Source organism: Palaemon carinicauda, chromosome 45, assembly GCF_036898095.1.
Source record: "Palaemon carinicauda isolate YSFRI2023 chromosome 45, ASM3689809v2, whole genome shotgun sequence".
Lineage (NCBI taxonomy): Eukaryota > Metazoa > Arthropoda > Malacostraca > Decapoda > Palaemonidae > Palaemon > Palaemon carinicauda.
Genome location: NC_090769.1, coordinates 39,461,766 through 39,484,064, shown reverse-complemented (window position 1 = coordinate 39,484,064; position 22,299 = coordinate 39,461,766). Strand labels below are relative to the sequence as shown.

Genomic DNA, 22,299 nt, shown 5'->3' with positions numbered 1-22,299 from the left:
ATTTATATATATACAGTATATATAAATGTATATATGCATATATATACAAATACATATATATGAATATATATGTATGTTTGTATATATAAATGTGTATTCATATCGGTATACATATCCAAGTACAATATATGTATGTATGTAAGTTTTTATTTTATATATGTTTCTTAGTTCATACAAGTACATATCTAAAAATGTGTTAGAACATAACGGTTTACTTTCTTTACTTTCTCTACTGTTTTCACCAATATCTAGAGAATATTCCCTTTGCCTTGGTTCTTTCACCATTTGCAATTTTTTTCCTTTTTTTTCGTTTGTGCTCTAAGGCGGTTCTTTTAATTTCCTATTATTATGATGGCACCAACCTCGTCTCTTTTTTTTTTTTCTTTCCTTTATTTTCATTTCAAATTGTTCCGTTCCTCGCTTTCCATGAAAGTGAGCCTAATCCTTGAGAACCCATGTGCATTCTTACCCCAAATAGCATCTTTCTCAGCGTGGAACTAACCAGTCCTTCACTGCAACCACCAGGGGGCCGCATGCACTGCCTTATTGGTCGCTGTCGTGTCACGTAAAATGGAGCTAACCCGTGCAGAGAAACATGTTCACAATTTCATGATGGACACTCAGTTAACAAAGAGGGTAAGTCTCTCTGAACACAGCCCGCAGGTAAATCACTGCACCCAGTGGACGATCCATGCTTGGTCACCCTCCACAACCTCTCTTCATTTTTTTTTTCTAGCTCAACAGTCCTCATAGATGTATTCGTATTGCTGTTCCTTGCATCGGGAGTTGTGATGTCTTTTCGAGGACGCAGGCTACATCAACGTCACCATGAGGGGATCGTCATTGCTTTCTTTAGCTATTGGTCTTTTGTTTTGACTCTTTTTGACCCGTTAATGCCCACACTCGTTTGATTCAGAAGACCAAGTGACTCGTCAACAAACGACGTCGCGACTCCCCTGCGAGAAAGAGAGAGGGTTCATATTCGATGTTGTGTGTCTTTTATTTTCACTGAAATGAAGCTATGTCTAAATGTATTATTTGTGTTTTTTCTTTCTCTTTTTTTTCTCCGTGACCTCAACCCATTTACCGTCGGAAAAACAAACCCTCCTCCTCGTCCTCCTCCTCCTCCTCCACCATCATCCACCCGGCCCTCCTTTCCATTTACAACATCATGATCTCTTTTGGCGACGGTGCTGCCGCTCCTGCCGCTGTGACGACGACCTGGTTGGCTCGATGCCACGTGGGAAAAAACGTGGCCCCGAAAACAAGGGTAATGGCAGTATGGCCATTGTGGTGGCAGTCCTCATGACTAAAATCCAAATGCATCCGGCGGAAAAGCGAGTTCACGTTCTCATGATGGAAAAGCAACTCAACTGGAGGGTAAGGCGTGTGTGACGACCTTCCCCTCGCACACACAAACACACTCACATGCAAATGAAAGAAAAAATGAATGATTAAACATCAACTAAGCTTTATCCATGACAGAACTAATCTCAAAGTGTGACTAAAATAATGATTGCTCTTCATTCTCGGTTTTCCCCCTTCGGATTTGTAGCTTTACTAACCCTCTTACACTGAACAGTAGCGCCCTCCAAAGGTAAGAATCTTTAATCATTATTATTTATCTTTGTATATGTTGGAAAACGAGTTTTCTTTATGACTTATGTTCTTTATATCATTTTCCTAATAAGGGAGAAATAAGGTTAAAGTAATTCTGAAGTCTTTCGATATATTTTTATAACTTAAGATTTATTGATATTCGTTAATAAACGATCAAAATGTTGTTTTATAAATTTTCTAATGATTATGGAAAGGCAAAAGTAATAAAAAATATTTGTACAATAAAAGACAAAAACACGTCTATAAATGTTCACATGATAATCATTAAAGAAGTTTTCTTATTGCCAGATCAAAAGTCAGATCATTAGACATACAGAGAAACCCACAACTTATTCTTTTCTTAAACTGTTCCAGTGATAAGAGATATGTTGAAGCTGTCTCAGTCATTTACTTTGTTTGTAAAATGATAGAGTAAAATCATACTGATGTTGCCGAGATCTTTCAGCTTAAATACACCCACGCTAACAGAAAACGCGTTCCTTTGAAATATGATGATGAAATTCAAGTCCAGCCATTATAAAACTAACGTAATTTGAGTCTAGTTTTCGCCAGTATGATGTAAATCGAACAGTTTGCTAATACCACTAGTGTCTTGGAAAGGCTTTCTGCATTTTGGTCATCAGAACACAATTGAAATAATTTTTGTGACCATTGAGACCCTGATTCTCCCAGTGAACAGATGCAGGTTCTGTGAAGTGATGCCTTTCGGTGACCTGTATCACTGTGTGTTTTAGTATAAAGCTGTGAAGAAGAGACAGTAAATAAACAAGCAATTGTGAACTACATCGCAATACCTATCCAATTCATTAACCCTATGAAGATAGTCGTACTAGTGCATGGGCGTCTCTATCCATCCATGAATGTGGCTGTTGATCTGGACATTATTATTATTACTTTGTAGATGAGACGGATATAGTGGTTTCATTCTGAGCTAAGGATGGCATTGTCAACGGACACCAGTCAACATTTTATAACATGGTTCGTCACAATGAGTAGAGGAAATGCTGGTGATATCAAAGGGGGTGTAGCCTGTATCTTGCTTAGAGTGAAAATACTATAGATAAGATTTAACTCTACTAGTTTATAGTATGTCTGTCTAGAATAGATTTAATCTGATCGATATTTAGTAATCATTCGTGTATATACAGTGTATATATATATATATATATATATATATATATATATATATATATATATATATGCATATGTGTATATATTTGTATATGTGTGTATATATATGTATATGTATATATGTGTATATACTGTATATATGTATACGTATGTATATATATATATATATATATATATATATATATATATATATATATGTGTGTATATATATGTATATGTATATATATATATATATATATATATATATATATATGCATATGTGTATATATTTGTATATGTGTGTATATATATGTATATGTATATATGTGTATATACTGTATATATGTATATATATATATATATATATATATATATATATATATATATATATATATATATATATATATGTACATGTATTTGTGTGTATATATATATATATATATATATATATATATATATATATATACATACATACATACATACACGAGTTATGACTGTAAGTCAAATAATTGAATTCATAAACTTGTTTTAAAGTAAACGATGTTGTAGTATTTCAAAAGTGTTTTAAGATTTGTGTTCGATCCTGCCAATGCTTGTTCTTTTAGATTGCAAGAATCACCATATCTGGAAGTATGTTAAACCAGCTATGTTTGTGTCTTTAGATTCAATAGTAGATATGGAGTGATGCAGGTAATGTATGAAAAATACTCATTTCTATATGCTAATGTTTAGAATAACTAACAGTAATTTCTTATAAATATCGGTTTCAGAATACTAATTCACACAAATAAATACACAAAGAATTTCATACGCAAAAGAATTTCATTTAAATTCAATTTTTTCCCTTACAGAATTCTTTTTAAAGAATTCCAAAATTTAAACAATATTTTTTTTTCCTTACAGAATTCTTTTCAAAGAATTCCAAAATTGAAATTATATTCTCCGCTAATTCATGAAATTCAAATAATTAGTATGGTTTTAAATAACAAGGTTTAGGTAATTTATTGTTACGTAAAGCCCTCAGCCACTGTACTTCATCACAGTATTGACATGTATGAGCAGTCTTATAATATTGTTTTCTATGAAATATTAACTTAACGAAGTTGTCTGAAGGGAAATTTATGAGAGTTATTTGTTTGAAAATAAGGCTGCCAGGGAGCCGAGTCACGTTGGACATCTTGTTATGCCTTGGGAAGAAGAAGAGTTAAAAGTTGAGTTCCACTATGAACATTATTTGTGGTGTTTAGAACTTAATGTTTTAATAACAAAGGGAAGATTATACGAATGTGTCCTGCCGTGTTAAACTTCTTGGTATGTCTACTGTTCCGTTATTTTTTTAACCCTCTAAGATCTTGGTTTCAGCAACATCAATTGTGTATAGCGTCGTTTAAATGTCCATGATATGTATTCCTACACTTTCAATGGGTTCTAAGAATTCTTCAATATATTTTGAAAAGATCATTGATATTCCTGAGTCTGGGGAATGCGTCAACACTCTTCCAGACAGAAATGGCACAGTGTTACAAGTGTACCATTCAAGTTAAGTATGAACCAATGAGGCATAATACCTTAGTTTGATTAGACTAATCATAAGAATAATTTTTTGAAAAAGGAAAAGTCGCAGAAAAAAATAAGTTTGTCCCGAAGACAGGATGATTGGTTATCTACAGATGTATGGTATTGACTCTGGGCTGAACGATTCAGAATTTTTTTGTTTTTTTGTTTGTTTGTTATTAACGATTATAATCTTTCTTGATATTTACTTGAAAGCTTCTTGACAATTTCTATTTATTTTTAATTGAAGTGTTACGAACAAGAAGAACTCGGATTTGTCATTAATTATAAATAATGTATTAAAAATCATAAACCATCGATTGCTATGTTTACGAATCCAATATTTGATCCTTGTAAAAGCTGAGAGCATGTTGACAAGTCCAAACTCAAAATGTGCGTCGCTACAAAAGGTCAGAAGCTAAGCCTCCAGAACACCGGCTCGTTCGTTCGAGGTCAGTCGAAACAAGCATTAGACCAGAGAAGTTAGATGTATCCCTCGATTTCCGCCTGTGCTTGGAAGTAATGCCTGTAGAGCGTTGTGCAAGGTACAATGATGACACTAACACCCAATGGGGCTTCCCTAATAGTATCTGTAGGTATCACAATAAGGGGAAGCTTCAGATCTGCTCAGTTCATTTTCCCACCAGAGAACGATGGCTTTATGCATCAGAACATAAGAGTGAGATTTCAATTGACGATAGAAGCCAGCTGCAGTCAAGATTTTAATTATCTTCACTAAAATAAGGAAACTCATTTCTTTGAATACGACCTACCTTTGGTAACTATTTACATAAATGGATTCTGTCATTTAGATGAAATGTCATGGTAAAAAGTGTAAGGTATGTGAAATTATTATTAGGTTTCACAAGGTTTGTTATTCATAATTTAACTTTCGAAAATGGAGCAATAGAAAATAGTAAAGACTAACATACCGCAACAATATTTAAGGAATGACTTCCAAAAGATGGTATGGTGAAGTTGGTATTTCATTTAACTATTTCATAGTACAAATTATTTAATTTCCATTGGAAAAATACAAATGGGGACACGACAAAGAGAAATATCTATATAAGGCCTACACTTTTTAACTAATACACACATACACATGTATGTATGTATAAATATGTAAGAATAAATTACGCTGCCATCAAAAAGGAACTACACAACACCTGAAAAAAAAATAAAAAAAGGATGGAGGAATTCTGGTTTACTTCCAGGAGGATGAATAAGGAGTAGGTGTGCGACCATTAAGGAAGCAGGAGGGGAGGAAGGAAAAATAAAAGGATCCGGGGGCGGGAAACATGATAATTAAGTTAGTATGGGGCTTCCGACGTTTCCTTTCCATAAGAACTCCTACAAGAATGAAGAGAAAGGGGGGTTGTCCTTTATCTTTCTGGTCCTTTTCTTAAGGGAAAAGGAAAAGGAACGTTATTACAAAAGACTTAGTCCTCAAGTTTCATTTCCCGAGGCAGAGATTATATTTCCAATGTTACTTTACTTGCAATTGAGATTAATAAAAGATCTTAGGGTTTTTTCTTATTGCTGTTAAGTTCAACGAGTGTTCTCACTAGATCATATCTATAAGTATCTGGCATAGCTAGCAAGTTGAAAATGTGAGAATAGTGAAAAATAGACGTAGATTTTTAATCTGCTCAAAAACTGCTTACAGTCGCTATTCTATTAAAATTTCATATCTTGAAATGCAATTTAAATGATAGAATACTCGATTTGGGGTATATTGCTTTGAATTAGTTAGGCTCACTAGTTCATGTTTGTAGTCACTATCTGATATACAGTATATCTGGGTCACATATCTCGATGTAAATACTCTTTCGCAGGCGTGGCTAACCATTTTTTATAGATTAAGTGAATCACATGCTGCCCCTGTTACAAATGAATCCATTTTTCTCAGTCTTGCAAAGCTTCTATATACAATAACTAACTACTCATCTAAACTACAATTGGTGGCATATAGTCCCTCCACTCGATGTGATGTTGCCATGTTTCAGCCTTCGCTACTTGACAGGTGCGTCACGTGAAGCGCCAAATTTGAAGGTATTTGTCGTATGTCCCATGAGGTTATCGCAGGCTTCTTCTCCCCCCCTCCTTCGCCTCTTGACTCGGTAAAATTATTATATAAAATTAAAATAAAATGTCCCAATTATCGCAGTACATTTTGGTAATTCTGGTGACTGGCATTGTCAGGCATGGAATGTGTTTAAGATTGTGTGAACACCATAAACTGTTACCCTGGACACCCACAATAATTTTCCTCTCTGGTTATAATCTTTCGATTCATTACCTTGCAGGTAAAGACTTTATTTGTTTTAAAGAGGTTTCTCAGATAGGTCCAGGTCCATTCCTCTTCTCTTACAATATGTAAGAAATTAAAATTAATCCTCATCAGAAGAGGTGAGTGTGATGATGAAATAATCAACAAAATTATTAACTCCTGTATCTCATTTTCCATCATCTGTTTGACTTTGTTTTCTGCGTATGACAGCTTTTTACCAGTTTTCTTCTATAATTATTTCTATTGCTCCATGAAAAAGGCCCTTTATATTGGCATTCCAGAATGTATCTCTATTTGAGACTTATCCTATCAGCTGAGCCCATGTAAGTTCAGTGGGATGATATGGGCAGTAATAAGGTGGCAGGCGTACAACTCTACATCCAAGCCGTGAGGCCGTCTTGTCGATGATGTAAGTTGTATCGGCAGCAGTGATGTGGGGAGTCACGAGTTCCACTTTCAGGGAACTCTCAGGTACTGTTACCCCTTCTTCGCCAGCCATTCTCTTATCGTTGCTTTATCGTATGCTCTTGTTGGTGTTTTGTGTATTTTTTCTTGAGTGATAGGATGCATTTATCCATGACGATAATTGAAGTAGGAGGATTGTTGGGTAACAGTTGTGCCTGAAACCACTTCTTGAATGTCTTGGCATTCATCTGATCACAGTAATCGGTGACATTTTTTCTTGGCATATCAAGGCAGCTTCGAGAATTAATCCATTTTTGGTTCCAGCATGCAGAATAATAAACGGCCACTCTTTCCTGTCGGAACCTGTACAACTAAGCTCTTCCTGAGGTACTGTCTACTCAGCACTTGGAAACCACATTGTTCTGATTCATCCATATTTCTTCTAGATAGATGATGGTCTTGTCAAAGAGCCTTCATTTCTTTCCAAAACTTTCACCTTTCCATGGTTACATCGGTGGGTTCCATACAAAATCTCCATCCATCAACACTTGCATACCAAAATCCTATTTTCTTCAGAGCTTTTCTTAAAGTTTCACGGTCACCAGTGTAAGAAAGATTACTCTTCATTTCTACATGGAATTTTTCAAACGTGGGGGTTTCTTTTCTTACATAGAAAATAAAGTCGTGCTGCATGACCCACAACCATTAAAGTTTATCAAAAAAGTCTGCAATAGGCATTGTACGCTGCCATTTTTGGACAACGCTGTAAAATATGTGTGCCACACATTTCTTTGTTGTACAAGTGTCTCATGCATTTCAAGTTTACTTTCTTTTAATATGCTAAAATATTTATTGGTAAGTTAATATTGTATCGGTATAAGTTTACCTATCAGTGATGTCTTTGACCTAAATCAGATAATTGGCGCATCGCTTGTTTAGAAAGCAAGGCAACGTTGTTCATGGGTAAATACCAGGCTCTACTCCACTCAAACCTTGGTTTTAGAGTGGTCGGACTATATATTGCAAAGGAGGCAGTCAAGACATTACATGGTAAAAACTTTAAACGAGCTAAAGTCAATCTTGATTTACTAAAGCTAAGATACTGTCTTCTCATTTGAGAGGAACAAAACTAGAGATGCACCCTTCCTGGTTCAAGCTTATATCTCGTAACCGGGGGAGAATCTTTGGAGTATCCTCAGATATAGTTGAGGTGACCAGTTATTCAAAGAAATCTAATAGCGTTGCATCGTCCGGAAAAAAGGGTTTATTTCTGAGGAAATTTATTAATACAAGGACTGTTAAGGGAAAAACTTAAAATAGAAGAAAATACTACAAATATAACAAAGTGGGCATTACTATGAAGATCAAAACCAAATCCGATACTCAAATTTCTTTGATCATTTTTTTCAATACTAAACTTCTAACTGAAAGAATATGTTCTATATCCATATACTCCTTCATCCAATCATACTGCATAACCTAGTTAAAATGATTCAACAAAAAAATCCTTTTTTATAAAGACATATGAATATGAATGTGGCTCCCGTAACACCGTATCTTTTGTAAGGAAATGTTTGTCAACAACAGATCTGCTCCTCCGGTGGAAATGTGTGAATATTGATTAATAATGAGAAGTGATAAAAAAAATTCATTTTTTAAATTATTTCTCTTTTCTATGAGAATGAATCATATTCAAGAAAAGTGACCCTATATTTGACTCGTACGATATACAGTATTTTAGACAAAATGTCCGAGACTTTATATTATAAGATTATCTATTATAGAAGCATTCAGTCACATCAGTGTTCTCGATATTTACACTCTGAAAGTATGATAATTAAGTGTCTTCAAGACTGCCAAAGATAGCCTTTGAAATTTTGTATAATATTTTGGGAACTACTGTACCCCTGCTGTCAAAAATTATGGTATTACAAGACCCGGCTAATCACGAACCTACCGAGATTACGTATTATAAAGGAGATCGGTGATAGGTGCATTCGTTTTACACACCTCTCCAAGGGCCAGTGACGACAGAATGACCCAAATCTAGATAGCCTTAACTCAGTGTGGGAAGAGCACTGCTCGTAGAATATCATTGCTGACCGCAAGGAGATTCTGTCCAAACGATCCCATATCGTTGTCCAACTTATTCGTTTTGGATACTATTAGAGCTTTATTTCCAGACGCTTCTGTCCAAACTCCTGTGAAGTTTATTACTAATATACTATTAGTCAAATTAAAGTATCCTTTAAAGTTATGTTTTTAATCCAGATGCACAGCATTTTGATAATGTATATTTAATGAAATTATTCTTGATACATTACATAAGATGCTCATCATAAAAACAACACCCGAGCTTTTAGAATTTATCGCTCTAAGCTATTAGTGTTAATACTTTACCTTAAGGATCTTAAGCAGCATTCGTTCTGCCCCTTGCTGCACTTGCTTAATATCGTTCTATTTAATTTCAGTTCTTGCTTAATTTCTTCTATCTTATAGCCCAACTTCTAACTTTTTATGGAATAACTTTATAGTTCCACTTTAGATGCACTTGGGTGCTGGATACCCTCACAGGTCCCACTGCCAGGCTATCCCCAATCCATAAATTCAATCCGATCCAATCCGATTTAGTAGGTAAAAGCGAAATATTTTCGAAATATGTGAAGTAAATATTGAAACTTCATATTTGACATCCCCTGAAGAGAAATATTAATTTTAATGATAATAGGAGGACTGGTTAAATAAAGTAGGTTCAAGCCAATCAGCAAGTCTTGAAAGTTCTCATTTGTTCAAAGTTGAGAATCACTTCCTTTCTTTGCTGTTTTTGATAGCAGCTTTTAAGGTTTTACATGAATCATGTATATGGCTGGCCCCACTCCACCTCCATTCCAGATTTGTTTTTCACTCTTGTTTTTCAACCTCTCAGCATTTAAATCATGGTACAAAAACATGGTTTCCCCTTCCCAGTTGCTTCACGGGCTAAATGTCCTGAACCTTCTGTTGGGCCACATGGCCCAAATTTATAAATTCATAAACTGATGTAAGCGGTTGGACTGGGGTCGTTTAAAAGGCAGTGTAACCTCGTAAATCATCTTATATGCTCGAAATACAAAAAAGGAAAGGCATCCTTTCACCTCAACTTGCATTTAGACCGCATTCTATATTGTTCAAAGAATAAGTAAGTTTTCTTTTGTTTAGGAGACTCGAAACCCAAGACTGGAATGCCAATGTCCAAGAACGCTCATTATATAACTACTTCACCGGAGGAGGTATTGCATTTTTTTTTAACTACCTAACCAAAAGTTCAAGTAAAAACTAGTATCCTCTTCCTTCCTCATCTCTTTATGGAGATGAGTTATGAAATGAAAGTCGGCAATCAAATGAAATTCAGTCATCAAATGAAAGTCACAATTCTTGGTTTACCAGTGGTTACTGACCACATAGCTAAAATTTTATATTTACAAATGTGTATAGCATTACATGTAAACTTTAATATGTACAGGTAAAACCTGGAATTTTCTACTGCCTGTGGATGAGTTTGGCCACTTCACAAGCCCTTATGTGGTGTCATGAACATTTTGTGGTTGGTAGCTTTCTTATGTATGATGTTAAAGTATTCCACATCTAGATTATCAGTGGGATAAATAAATATGTAAAGATGTTAGCTCTGGTGCTAATTTACTTGCTCTTGTTGTCTTGGGAACTAATAGTGTCAATTTTGGTGCAAGATATGGACTTCTAAAAGTTGGTGACTTCGTAGGGTACGAGTATTCTATCTCCGGCTCATTAACGTTCTAATAGTTCTCAGTATACTCACTGTATATTTTTTAGTTACAAAATTATATGGCAGTAGTATAGCCTCAAGATTAACAAAAAATACTCTAATACTGACTTAACTAAAGGGGTATGTGTGTATGACTTCCCTTAGTGTTGACAGTTCCTTAGCTGTTGTCTGGTCAATTGGATTGTGCCATGATAAGTCCAGACTGATGTACATTTGAAAGCATTTGCACCCAGAACTGTGTCCAGGTTTTAGCCTGAAATTGGTGTCTGACATTGTGTCCCCCTTCTTTGCAATGTAAATGGTGTTAAATTCTTCAGAATGGAAAGCCAGTTGCCCGTCTTTTAGCTAAATTTCCAATATATTTAAATCGTCTTGTAGGATCATAGAGTTCTTAGTGGTTTCTATGTACTTTTAAATAAAGCAGTCATCATCAAACAGTTGGTAGAGGAGCTTACAAGCTCAGGTAGGTCGTTAATTAAAATTTAAAAAAGTAGGGGTCCCTTGAGAATTAGTAGTTGATTATGGTAGCTCACTGGAAACGTCCCTGCCTGGCTATATTTTGGGCTGGGAATTGAGACCCGCTCGAGCTCGATAGTTTCTAGTGTCTGCAACCTCACCATCCTTGTGAGCAAGGTAGGGGGGTGTTAGTTTTTTGGGGGAGCGTGTAGGTTTACCTGCTGAGTCATCAGTATCTATTGCCTGTTCCTCAATGGTCCTATCTTGATGGAGAAGGATCTTTTGGCGCTGATCATACCTCATACCTATAAATGGTCAGCTTCTAGGACATTGTACTATCTCTTGCCTCTGCCAGTAAGGAGTGACCTTTCAACCTGTAAACTGCTTCTTCTTCCTAAGAAACTCCCAATTCAGCTAAAAGTAAAACCTCAGATTCCATTGGAGTGGAGTTTTTAGATGACCAAAATGGTGTTGTGTAATACTTTGATATTGTTTATTTTCGTAGTTTCTATTTTGATAGAAATATTTTCGTGTCTGATTTCATGACTATTTGATGTAACTTGCCATAGATGCTATCCCTATGAAGAGTTGGTGAAACATAAATTATCAAGCAAATAAACAAAAAGGAATTAAAGCTAGAGATAACAAGATTTGATATGAAAAAAAGTCCAAACACAATGATCTCGGTAAGTAAGAGAGCTTTCTCCCCAAAGGCTTCTGTCCAAAAGACTCGTATCGTTGCCACACTTATTTGTTTTGGATACTAGAAATTTACTCAGAAGAGGCTTCTGTCCGAAGGGACTTATATCGCTGTCAAACTTTATTTTGGATATTATTGGAGCTTTCTCCCCAGAAGCTTCTGTCTAAAGGACCCTTATCATGTCAAGCATATTTGCTTCGGATATTATTAAAGCTTTTCTTTCCAGAAGCTTCTGTCCGAAAGGGCTAGTATCGTTGTCAAAATTATTCAGTCCGAAGAGACACATATATCTATCAAGCTTATTTGATTTAAATATTATCAGAGCTTTTCTCCCCAGAAGATATTTGTTTTGGATGTTATTGGAGTTTTTCTCTCCAGAAGCTTTTAACCGAAAGTACTCGTATCGTTGTCAAACTTGCTTATTTTGCATATTATTAGATCATTTTTCCCCAGAAGTTTCTGTCTTAAAGAACTCAATATGTCAATATTACCTATTTTGGATATTATTAGTGCTTTTCCCCCAGAAGCTTCTGTCCATAAGGACCCATGTCGTTATCAAACTTATTCGTTTAAAATACTATTAGAGCTTTTCTCTCAAGAAGTTTTTGTCCAATATGACTCGTATTGCTGTCAAAAATTTATTTGAGATATTTTTAGAGCTTTGCTCCCCGGAAGTTTCTGTCCAAAAGGACTCTTATTGCTGTCAAAGGTATTTGTTTGAGATATTTTTAGAGCTTTTCTCCCCAGAAGTTTCTGTCCAAAAGGACCCATATCGTTATCAAACTTATTTGTTTTGAATATTATTTGAGCTTTTCTCCCCAGAAGCTCTCCGTAAGGACCCCGTATCATTGTCAAACTTATATGTATCAATACTACAAGAGCTTTTCCTCCCAGTAGCTTCTGTTCGAAAAGACTCGTATCTTGCAAAATAGTTTCTGAATATTATTTGAGCTTTTCTCCAGTGAACCTTCTATCCGAGAGAATCCGTATCATTGTCGAACTTATTTGCTTTGTAGGATATTAGAGCGTTTCCCCTCAGAAGCCCTTATCCGAAAGTACTCCTGTCGTTGGGAATTTTTCATCCCCGAAGCATATATCCGAAAGGACTCGTGTCAATCAGAGCTTTTCTCCTCAGAAGTTTATATTTGAAAGTACTGGTGTCGTTATTAAACTTATTTGTTTTCGATATTATCAGAGCTTTTTTCGTAAAGCTTCAGTCCGAAAGGACGATACTTGTTCTCAAACTTGTTTTGGATATAAATCGTAGCCAATCCGTTTACATTGAGGAAATCATCCTGTGTTACGATCATAGAGTATCTTGAGAAATGAAGAAATAAGAGGAAAAGAAATGAATTCGGGTTTACTGAATTATCTAAGCGGAAATTGTGTTAAAACGGAGAGGACGAGCTGAAAGCGGACTGTCGTGCCTCGTTAACTACTTAATTGGCTTTAGAGGGATGACAGAATTACCTGGTAACTTGTGTATCAGAGCATACGAGGCACTATACACTTTAGGCTTGTTTTTTTAATTTTCGTATATTAGATTAAAATAAATGAAAGGCATCTATTCCTTTTAATTTTTTTCACTATTTCGTGAATTAACACTCGTGAATTACCGGTATATATTAGTAATCTCCACAACTGAAATTATCAATGTTTTTTAATATGCAAATTTTTGTCGTATTCTTTTTCATTTTTAAGAAGTTGATTCGAAGAGATTTGTTTTTATTTTTCTGCCGCTGAAAAGTGAAGTTCTTTTTGTGTATGAAACCAAAATTCTTGATTCACATTTTACAAGCCACGACCAATGAGCATCTGGCACACACACATACACGGCTCTTGTCAATTTTTATTCAATTGTCTTTTTGGTAAAATAGTAAAAGTAATTTGAAATATTAACTCCTTTGCAGATTATGAATGAATAATGTATCCTTTTTCCATTATGTTTTTCCATCATGTTTCATATCTGAAAGAACTAATTCTAAGTCTTAGAATTTTGTATCTAATATAAAAACAAAGTTTTAAAAATTAATGGGATTTGCAAGTTTTTTCATGCAGGCTTTGTGACATTTTCCTATATTTTAAGAAGAGATAAATGATATTTAGGAATTCGTAGAGCCATCATTTGTTCTAATGTATTTCACTTGTTTTATCAAAAGTTCTTTAATGAATTGAGATTTACTTGATTCAAAAGTTTCTCTGAAAATGCCCTCCATTAATATAAGTTGTGCGACAGAGAAACAAAATATAAAAATAGCTCTTCAATGATACCTAGATGAAAGAACAGTTTCACCTAAAATAAGATGTTTATTCTAAGAAGGAAAAAAATCTGAAATAGAATTATTGAAAGGCAATTCATGATTTCTTTTAGAAAATCGAGAGATAAGCAGAAATAGTTATATTTGAAGTCTTAAAGTAATAACTATCTTGCATGAAATGAAAAAAAAATTAACCCGATATTCAAGTTTTAAGAGCCACATTACACAGTAATCCTAGAATGTAGAAGATTTCAAATGAGACACAAATATATCAGCACTTTTAGCTAAAGGAGGTAGAAAAATATTACCCGGTACGGATATCAAAAGACATCTACAATTGTGCTTTTCATTTCCAATACTAAAAAAAATGTTTATTCAACAGCTAAAAAACTCTGCAGCGAATGTGTTACGTGAGACGTGGTTAATCTACAAGCACACGAAGTTAGTTAAAAAGGTCAATCATGGCCGAGTACGCACACATCAGAGAAAATTCCTCCTCGCCATATATTCGTAAGTATCCTTAATGGTTCTAACTTTATTTTTCCACAATGAACTCAAAATATTCTATATATTTTCTACTCCTTTTTAACTGACGACGTTTGTATTATTTTGTCGTGTATCTGTTGTTTATTTTAAGCATTATTTTTTCTTTTCTAAGTTTGTAAATTTTGTTATAGAATGATACTAGTAATGTAAGCAGCAATGACGATGCACCTCGGGATTATTATGATTATCCTCGTTTATATTATTGTTGATGGTTTTTTTGTGGGCTATTTACCTTTCGCTCAAAATTTACCACCTGAATAGCTAAGAAACATAACGTGATTTTAAGTGTATTATATCAAAAGGAATTTTCATAAGATATATAAAGAACACATGAAAAAGCAAGAAATCAAAATTGGAGTGCTATAGTCAAACTATTTTAGGAGCGAACTCGGAGCTCATTTGCGGCGTTGCCAGTTCTCGTGGGTCATTTTTAAAGCACACCTGGCTTGACCGCTTTAATCTATGGGCGAGCCAAGAAAAGGAAAAAAGGGCCAGCTAATAAGTTATTCACCCAGATTTGAATGGTCTAAGAATATAATAATTTAATTTGATACTCTCTTTAAATTGTTTCCTTCACTCATTTTGTTTTCAAACCCGTGGTGACAACAAAGTTGAAACTCGTAGACATAAAGTGCAAATTTGTTGAAAAAAAAATTACCACACTAACAGAAATAATCTTAATTTTGATATCAAATTCATTTCTCAATTCTGATTGATTACTGAAATACAGGATTCTATACAAAGGATTTAATCAACTCAGTTTAATATAGTATATTTACGTTGGTGATGGTATTGTTTTAGAATTTATTTAATTAATGGACAAAAAGTTTTTACATCTAAGGTTTAGTTATCAAACGTGGTTATGGGGACTCTTCGTCAGATGAAGTAAGTTCTATCACAAAATATTCAATAAATTTGTTAATGCTGACGTCATTCTCTATGTCTTCCTTTATAATTTTATCAGTATGCTTCATAGCCTTGACCCAATTTTCCGTAGTGATGGATTACAAAGCTTCACGCAAAAGTTCCTTCATTCTGAAACTATTTCTTGATGCAACATATTTCTTCACTTGAGACCATATCAACTCAATTGGGTTATAATGGCAATGGTAAGAAGGTAAGCGTAAAATCTGGTGACCATTTTGAATGGCTATGTCGTCGATTACGAATTTTGGTTCTCTTGAGTTTTTCCTTGATTTTATAATTTCATATAACTCACATTTTGTAAGGTGATCCGGAGGGTTTACACCATGTTTGTTCGGCCAATATCGCATATCACTCTTCGTTCGTGACATTGTTGGCGGTCTGTCGATTTGAACTTAATGGTATGAAGCATTGTCCATTACAATTACAGATGATGGAGGTATGTTTGGAAGTAGCTGCGTTGTGAACCATTTTTGAAATACATCTTTATTCATCTGATTATGATAATCTCCATCATCGTGTTTAGCTTGAAATACCAGCTCAGCATTGGGAACAAATCCATCCTTTGATCCAGCATGCAGGATGATGAGTCTGCTACCCTTTCCCGTTTTTTGTTTTATGCCAGTTGCATGGTCAGACGAATCGTCTTACCAACTCTTACTTACAGTATAATTTTGGTTAACCCAGGTTTCATCTATATATACGTACGATGGTTATCCCATTTTCATCAAATATTTGATTTTACGTAAAAATTTTGTTCTTCCACTTGTAATATCACTTCTCTCCAGCAGAAATTTTCTTGCGCTCAGTTTTTTATAAGAGAAAACCTATTTCATATAGTAATTTTCGAAAGGATTCTTTACATTCACCAAAGCCAATATTTTCCTTAACTTGTAAAACTTTTTCGATAGTTGGAATTTGGTTTTTTTTTTTTTTTTTTGCATAAAATTCTAGCACAGTTCGTCTTATAACTCCTCGATCAAAATTGTACATATTTGTTACGGTTTTCGACCTTTTTCTTTTCTTTTCCCTAATAATAGGTTCTCTAAATTCTTCCTCTGGTTCCTTTGCTTCCTTGCAAATCTGAAACAGTCATTTTTGGTATTTTGGTTGCATCTGTGACACGTTTGATTGCTTGGTCAATTCCAAATTTAACAGTTTGATTATCCTTTTCCCATTTAAAAAACTTATACACATTGTATGCCATTTCTCTTTCTTCTGGGTGAAGAACACGATGCGTGGAATTCTCCATGGTGTTTACAGAAGGCTACTGTGCCAGACACTGAATGCGGAAGCTAATCTTCAAGCATTTAATAGGATTTGACCATAGGTCTCAGTGAACTGACCCAGTGAAGATGTGGCACCATGTATGCCATATCTCCAAGTTTGTCCTTTTCCTTCCCTTCTCTTAGTGAAGCGAAGGCATCCGGATTAAGGAGAATCGGCAACATCGCAAATGAGCTTGAAGTTCGCTCGTAAAATGGTTCTACTATAGTACTGCAGATGCGGGAAGTCCAAAGTACAGGAGGCTGTCCCTTAGGTTAATCTAGCAGTCTTTGCTTCTCGTTGACCTAGGCTTTGATTAAGACCTGCAAAAGCTTTTAGTGTGGTACATACAAACAAGAAAGCATTCGATACTTTATTATCCAATAATTTTACTTCACAGAATAGTGGGTGTCAAAAGTAGGTAATGGCTTTCATGTGACACCATTTAAGCTAATTCATATTTATCCAGGCATAAGTCACTGGTCTCTTTGAATTTGCCTTAAAAACCTTGACAGCAATATATATCTCAATTCCTCACGTGGACACAGCTTAAATTCCAATTAAGGCCATTCACGCTAATTAATTTCTTTGCAGGTAAAAGTAGGGCATATTATAATCACTGGACTATGGAATTGGCCTTTAAGACTCTAACAATCATAGAAATCATAATTCTTGACATGGAATTATGTACGAATCCAATCCACGAGGTCAGTGACTTTTGGTAGGATCACTTAGCAACTGCTTTGATTCTTCTGTACATTTATAGATACAGAATTCAGTAAGTCAGCGACCCTATAGTACCGGTTGTTTGAAAGCTTAGGCTTTGGCCGCACTCAAAGGACAAGGGATACTATCTTGACTCTGGTGAACTAATATTGAAGCCGAGATTCTTAAGCGTTGAAAAATCTCTGCTGTTTGATCTATATTGGTGAAGTTCCTGATGGTGACACTAGAGCAGAAGGGTCATTTGTTTTATCCCCTGGAGCTTGAAATTCCATAGAAAGAGGCTTTACCTAATGGAATCTTTATTCCTGGTTGAAAATTACAAGTCTCAAGCAGTTCCTTGTAAAGTCTTACAAATTCCACCAGCTGATTCTCTTATCTACTACAATGAATCCAAGTGGCTTTGCTCTGGCCCCTGTACCAACCGTGTGGCACACAATTGTACATAATTATGTTGTATATATTATGCTTGTATCTGCGCTCTTCCCTCGCACTAAAAAGTTGATTGCATCCTGCCTTTGAGTTAACAACTCCTCTCTCGGCCCGTCACATTGGTGGCCCCGGAAGTCGACTCGCTCCCACTGCCTTCCACCCCCACCTCCCTCGCCCCTCCATCGTTGGTACTATGACGGAGACAGATTCTACTCCAGCAGTTGGCGCCGCCCCATTGAAACTTTCACCGTTCGCCACCGGAGAAGCGTTTGCTTGGTTTCAGCGCTCAGAAGTCCAGTTTCGTATCAGGGGCGTGACTCGCTCAACCACCAAAGCGGATTATGTTCTCGCGGCGATACCCGAGGACACCTTCCCAGAAATATCCGACTGGCTTTGTGAACAAGGAGACACCCCAATAGCGTATGAAGCCCTCAAAACATACCTTCTGCAGCAGTACTCGCCGTCACCAGCCGCCCGTATAGCAAAGCTTTTTCAGCTCTCGCAACAACCGTTGGGGGACCAAAGGGCTTCGCTTGCCCTCAGGGAAATGACCAGTATCGCTCGCCTTCAACCTGCCGCAGACGGCTCTCCTCGTGAGGTGAACCTACTTCGTGCCCTTTGGATACGCCGTTTACCCGAACCTGTACGCGCTGCCATACCCGATGTCGATAGTTTACCCATAAAGGACTTGATGACCAAAGCCGACGCCCTTATGGACAGCCACTTCAAGACCTCCATCAACGCCTCCACCCCTGACTACGAGGATGCCTATTCAACGTCAACCGAAGCTGACATGAATGCCGTAGGACATACACGCCTACCCCGTGACGTGCCGAAGCGGCGACAAAGCCGCCCACCACCCACCAATCGCTCGCGCCTCAACGAACGACTTCTACAGCCACTTACTACCTCCCATCCGCCGCAGTTTTGCTACTACCACTGCAGATTCGGGGCAACCGCGAAGAAATGTGCCAAGGATTGTCAGTGGCCAAAAAACGTGTAAGTAGGCCATCGCTTGTGGCGGTGGCCTCCTATGTTTCTAATCTTTTCTTTTTACAGGATGCAGGAACGGGCGTGCAATTTTTGGTAGACACGGGTGCTTGTCGTTCTCTTTTGCCAAGGAAACTCTTCAAGGCACGACGTAGTCTGTCTACATCTGCCGACGTCCACTTAGTAGCTGCCAACGGATCTGCGATACCCACCTACGGTTACGAGAACCTCACATTATCGTTCGGAAACGGTAAATTCAATTGGAAGTTTCTCGTTGCTGACGTCACAATGCCAATCCTCGGTGCGGATTTCCTCTCTCATTTCCACCTTCTGGTCGATGTCGCCCACCGACGATTGGTCAACGCAGACTCATACTTGTCGACACCTCTTCAATCCGCCCCCTCTAACCTCGCTCTCCACATCAGCGCACCCACGGATGCCTACGCCCACCTCCTCACGTCGTACCCGGAAGTTTTCCGTCCAGAACTTCGCCAACCGCCCACGGTTCCTGCCAAGCACGGTATTTATCACCATATCAAGACGACGGGACCCCCAGTCTTCGCAAAATTCAGACGTCTGGCACCGGAACGATTGGCAGCCGCCAAACAGACGTTCGCCGAAATGGAGAAAATGGGCCTTTGCCAAAAGGCCTCCAACCCATGGTCGTCACCCTTACACATCGTTCTGAAGAAAGACGGCTCCCTCCGTCCGTGCGGGGATTACAGGCGCCTGAACATGCAAACAGAACCGGATCACTACCCCCTCCCAAACATTGCCGATGTGACCTCCTACCTGCACAAAGCGAAGGTTTTCTCTACGCTCGACCTCCTGAAGGGGTATTATCAGGTGCCTATGAACCCAGAAGACATCCCCAAGACCGCCATCACCACTCCGTTTGGTACATACACCTTCAATTACTCCTGTTTTGGCCTTCGTAATGCTGGGGCAACGTTTCAACGTCTCATGGATGGCATCTTAGGGGACCTCCCTTTCTGTGTATGTTATGTGGACGACATACTTGTGTTCTCCTCCTCAAAAGAGGAACACCTCCGTCACCTACGCATCGTGCTCGACCGCCTGCAACAAAACGGCCTTGTAGTCCGGTACGACAAGTGTACCTTTGGCGCCAACGAAGTATCGTTCTTAGGGCACCGTATCACTCCTGAAGGAGTCCATCCCCTCCCTGAGAAGGTAGCAGCCGTTCAGAACTTCCCCGCGCCCTCGACCGTCAAAGCTCTGCAGGAATTCTTGGGCATGATCAACTATTATCACCGTTTTCTGCCAGCCATTGCCGCCACTCTTGCTCCCCTCTATGCCTCCCTCAAGGGCAAGCCAAAGGACCTGAAGTGGGGTCCCCTTCAAGAAGCAGTCTTCTGCAATGCAAAGAAGGCTCTATCAACTGCTGCGGCTCTCACTTTTCCTATCCCACACGCCCCTATCCTTCTCTCCACCGATGCCAGCGACGTCGCTATTGGTGCAGTACTCGAGCAGGTGGTCAAAGGCTCGCCCCGCCCATTGGCCTTCTTCAGCAGAAAACTGTCCAAGGCAGAATCGGGTTATTCTACCTTCGATCGAGAATTGCTGGCGGTGCACTTGGCTGTCCGTCACTTTCGCCATTTCTTAGAAGGTACGCCCTTCGTCATTCGCACAGACCACATGCCTCTGGTGCACGCCTTCACTCGACAGTCTGACACCTGGTCCGCCCGTCAACGCCGACATCTCTCCGCCGTGGCTGAATACAATTGCACCCTCCAATACGTCCCTGGGAAAATGAATCCCGTTGCCGATGCCCTGTCAAGAAACACGTTTGCTGCCGTTCAACTGGGATTGGATTACAACGCCCTGGCTGAAGCCCAACAACAGGATCCAGAGTATCAAGCTTGTAGGACTTCCTGCACGTCCCTCCGTTGGGAAGATTTTCCCCTCGAAGACTCCAACACCACCCTCCTCTGTGACGTCAGTACTGGTAGACCGCGACCTTGGATTCCTGCTCCCATGCGCCGACAGGTGTTTGATTTCATTCACGGCCTTTCACATCCCTCGTGCTGTTCTACTGCACAGCTGCTGAAGGCAAAGTTCATTTGGCACGGCATTTCTAAGGATGCTAAGGATTGGGTCCGCGCCTGTACTTCTTGCCAAACTTCCAAAGTACATCGACACACGGATTCAGGAGTGGGCACCTTTCCTCAACCTCAGCGTCGTTTCACACACATTCATGTCGACGTTGTAGGCCCCCTACCCACATCACAAGGACATCGTTATCTGTTTACTGTCATCGACCGCTCCACTCGTTGGCCTGAAGCCATTCCCATGGAAACTGCAACGTCCACCTCATGTACATCTGCCTTACTCTCTGGATGGATTTCAAGATTCGGTATCCCTGAGCATATTATTTCTGACAGGGGAACCACTTTCACCTCTCAATTGTGGACATCATTAGCAAATCTCCTGGGCATCACCCTACATCAGACAACGGCCTACAACCCCGCTGCCAATGGAATGGTTGAACGTTTTCATCGCACCCTCAAAGCAGCTTTGATGTCCCGCTGCAAGGATTGCAACTGGTTTACTCAACTTCCCTGGGTCCTCCTGGGACTAAGGACCACTCCTAAAGACGCCCTCGACGTCTCGGCAGCTGAAATGGTGTATGGCGACCCGTTGGTCGTCCCTGCCGAATTTTTTCCTTCTACAACCTCCTCCGACGATCTCCAGCGTATACGTCACGTCGTGGGAAAATTTACTCCGTGCCGCCAGACTTACAAGCCCCCAGCGAAGCATCACATACCAACGGACATGCACTCTGCAACGCACGTCTTCCTGCGCAACGACACTAGCAAGCCACCACTAACGCCCCCTTACACGGGCCCTTTCCTTGTGATCCGACGCAGTCCGAAAGCATTCCTACTAAACATTCGGGGCAAAGAAGACTGGGTCTCCATTGATCGTCTAAAACCTGCTTATCTTCTGCCAGATGACTCGCCTACAGTTCGCCTCTCTAGATCAAGGCGCCCTATTTAACATGTACAGTATGTCATTTTTAGGGGGGAGCCATGTACCAACCGTGTGGCACACAATTGTACATAATTATGTTGTATATATTATGCTTGTATCTGCGCTCTTCCCTCGCTCTAAAAAGTTGATTGCATCCTGCCTTTGAGTTAACAACTCCTCTCTCGGCCCGTCACACCCCATAATGGACTCTGCCCATTCTTTGTCTGTGGAAAGACCCCCCTCTCTG

The 22,299-nt window shown here is 38.4% G+C and overlaps 1 protein-coding gene across 6 annotated transcripts in view; it reads left to right on the top strand.

The window, feature by feature from the left end:
* SK (small conductance calcium-activated potassium channel) overlaps positions 1-22,299 on the top strand; it is a 606,282-nt gene that overhangs the window by 553,092 nt on the left and 30,891 nt on the right. For 5 of the 6 annotated variants that reach the window (XM_068367473.1, XM_068367472.1, XM_068367474.1 and 2 more), the window contains exons 7-8: positions 526-636; positions 14,563-14,690. In XM_068367473.1, coding sequence (XP_068223574.1) covers positions 526-636; positions 14,563-14,690 — 239 coding nt within the window. The remainder of the gene's footprint in view (positions 1-525; positions 637-14,562; positions 14,691-22,299) is intronic. The other variant, XM_068367475.1, reaches the window with a different exon arrangement.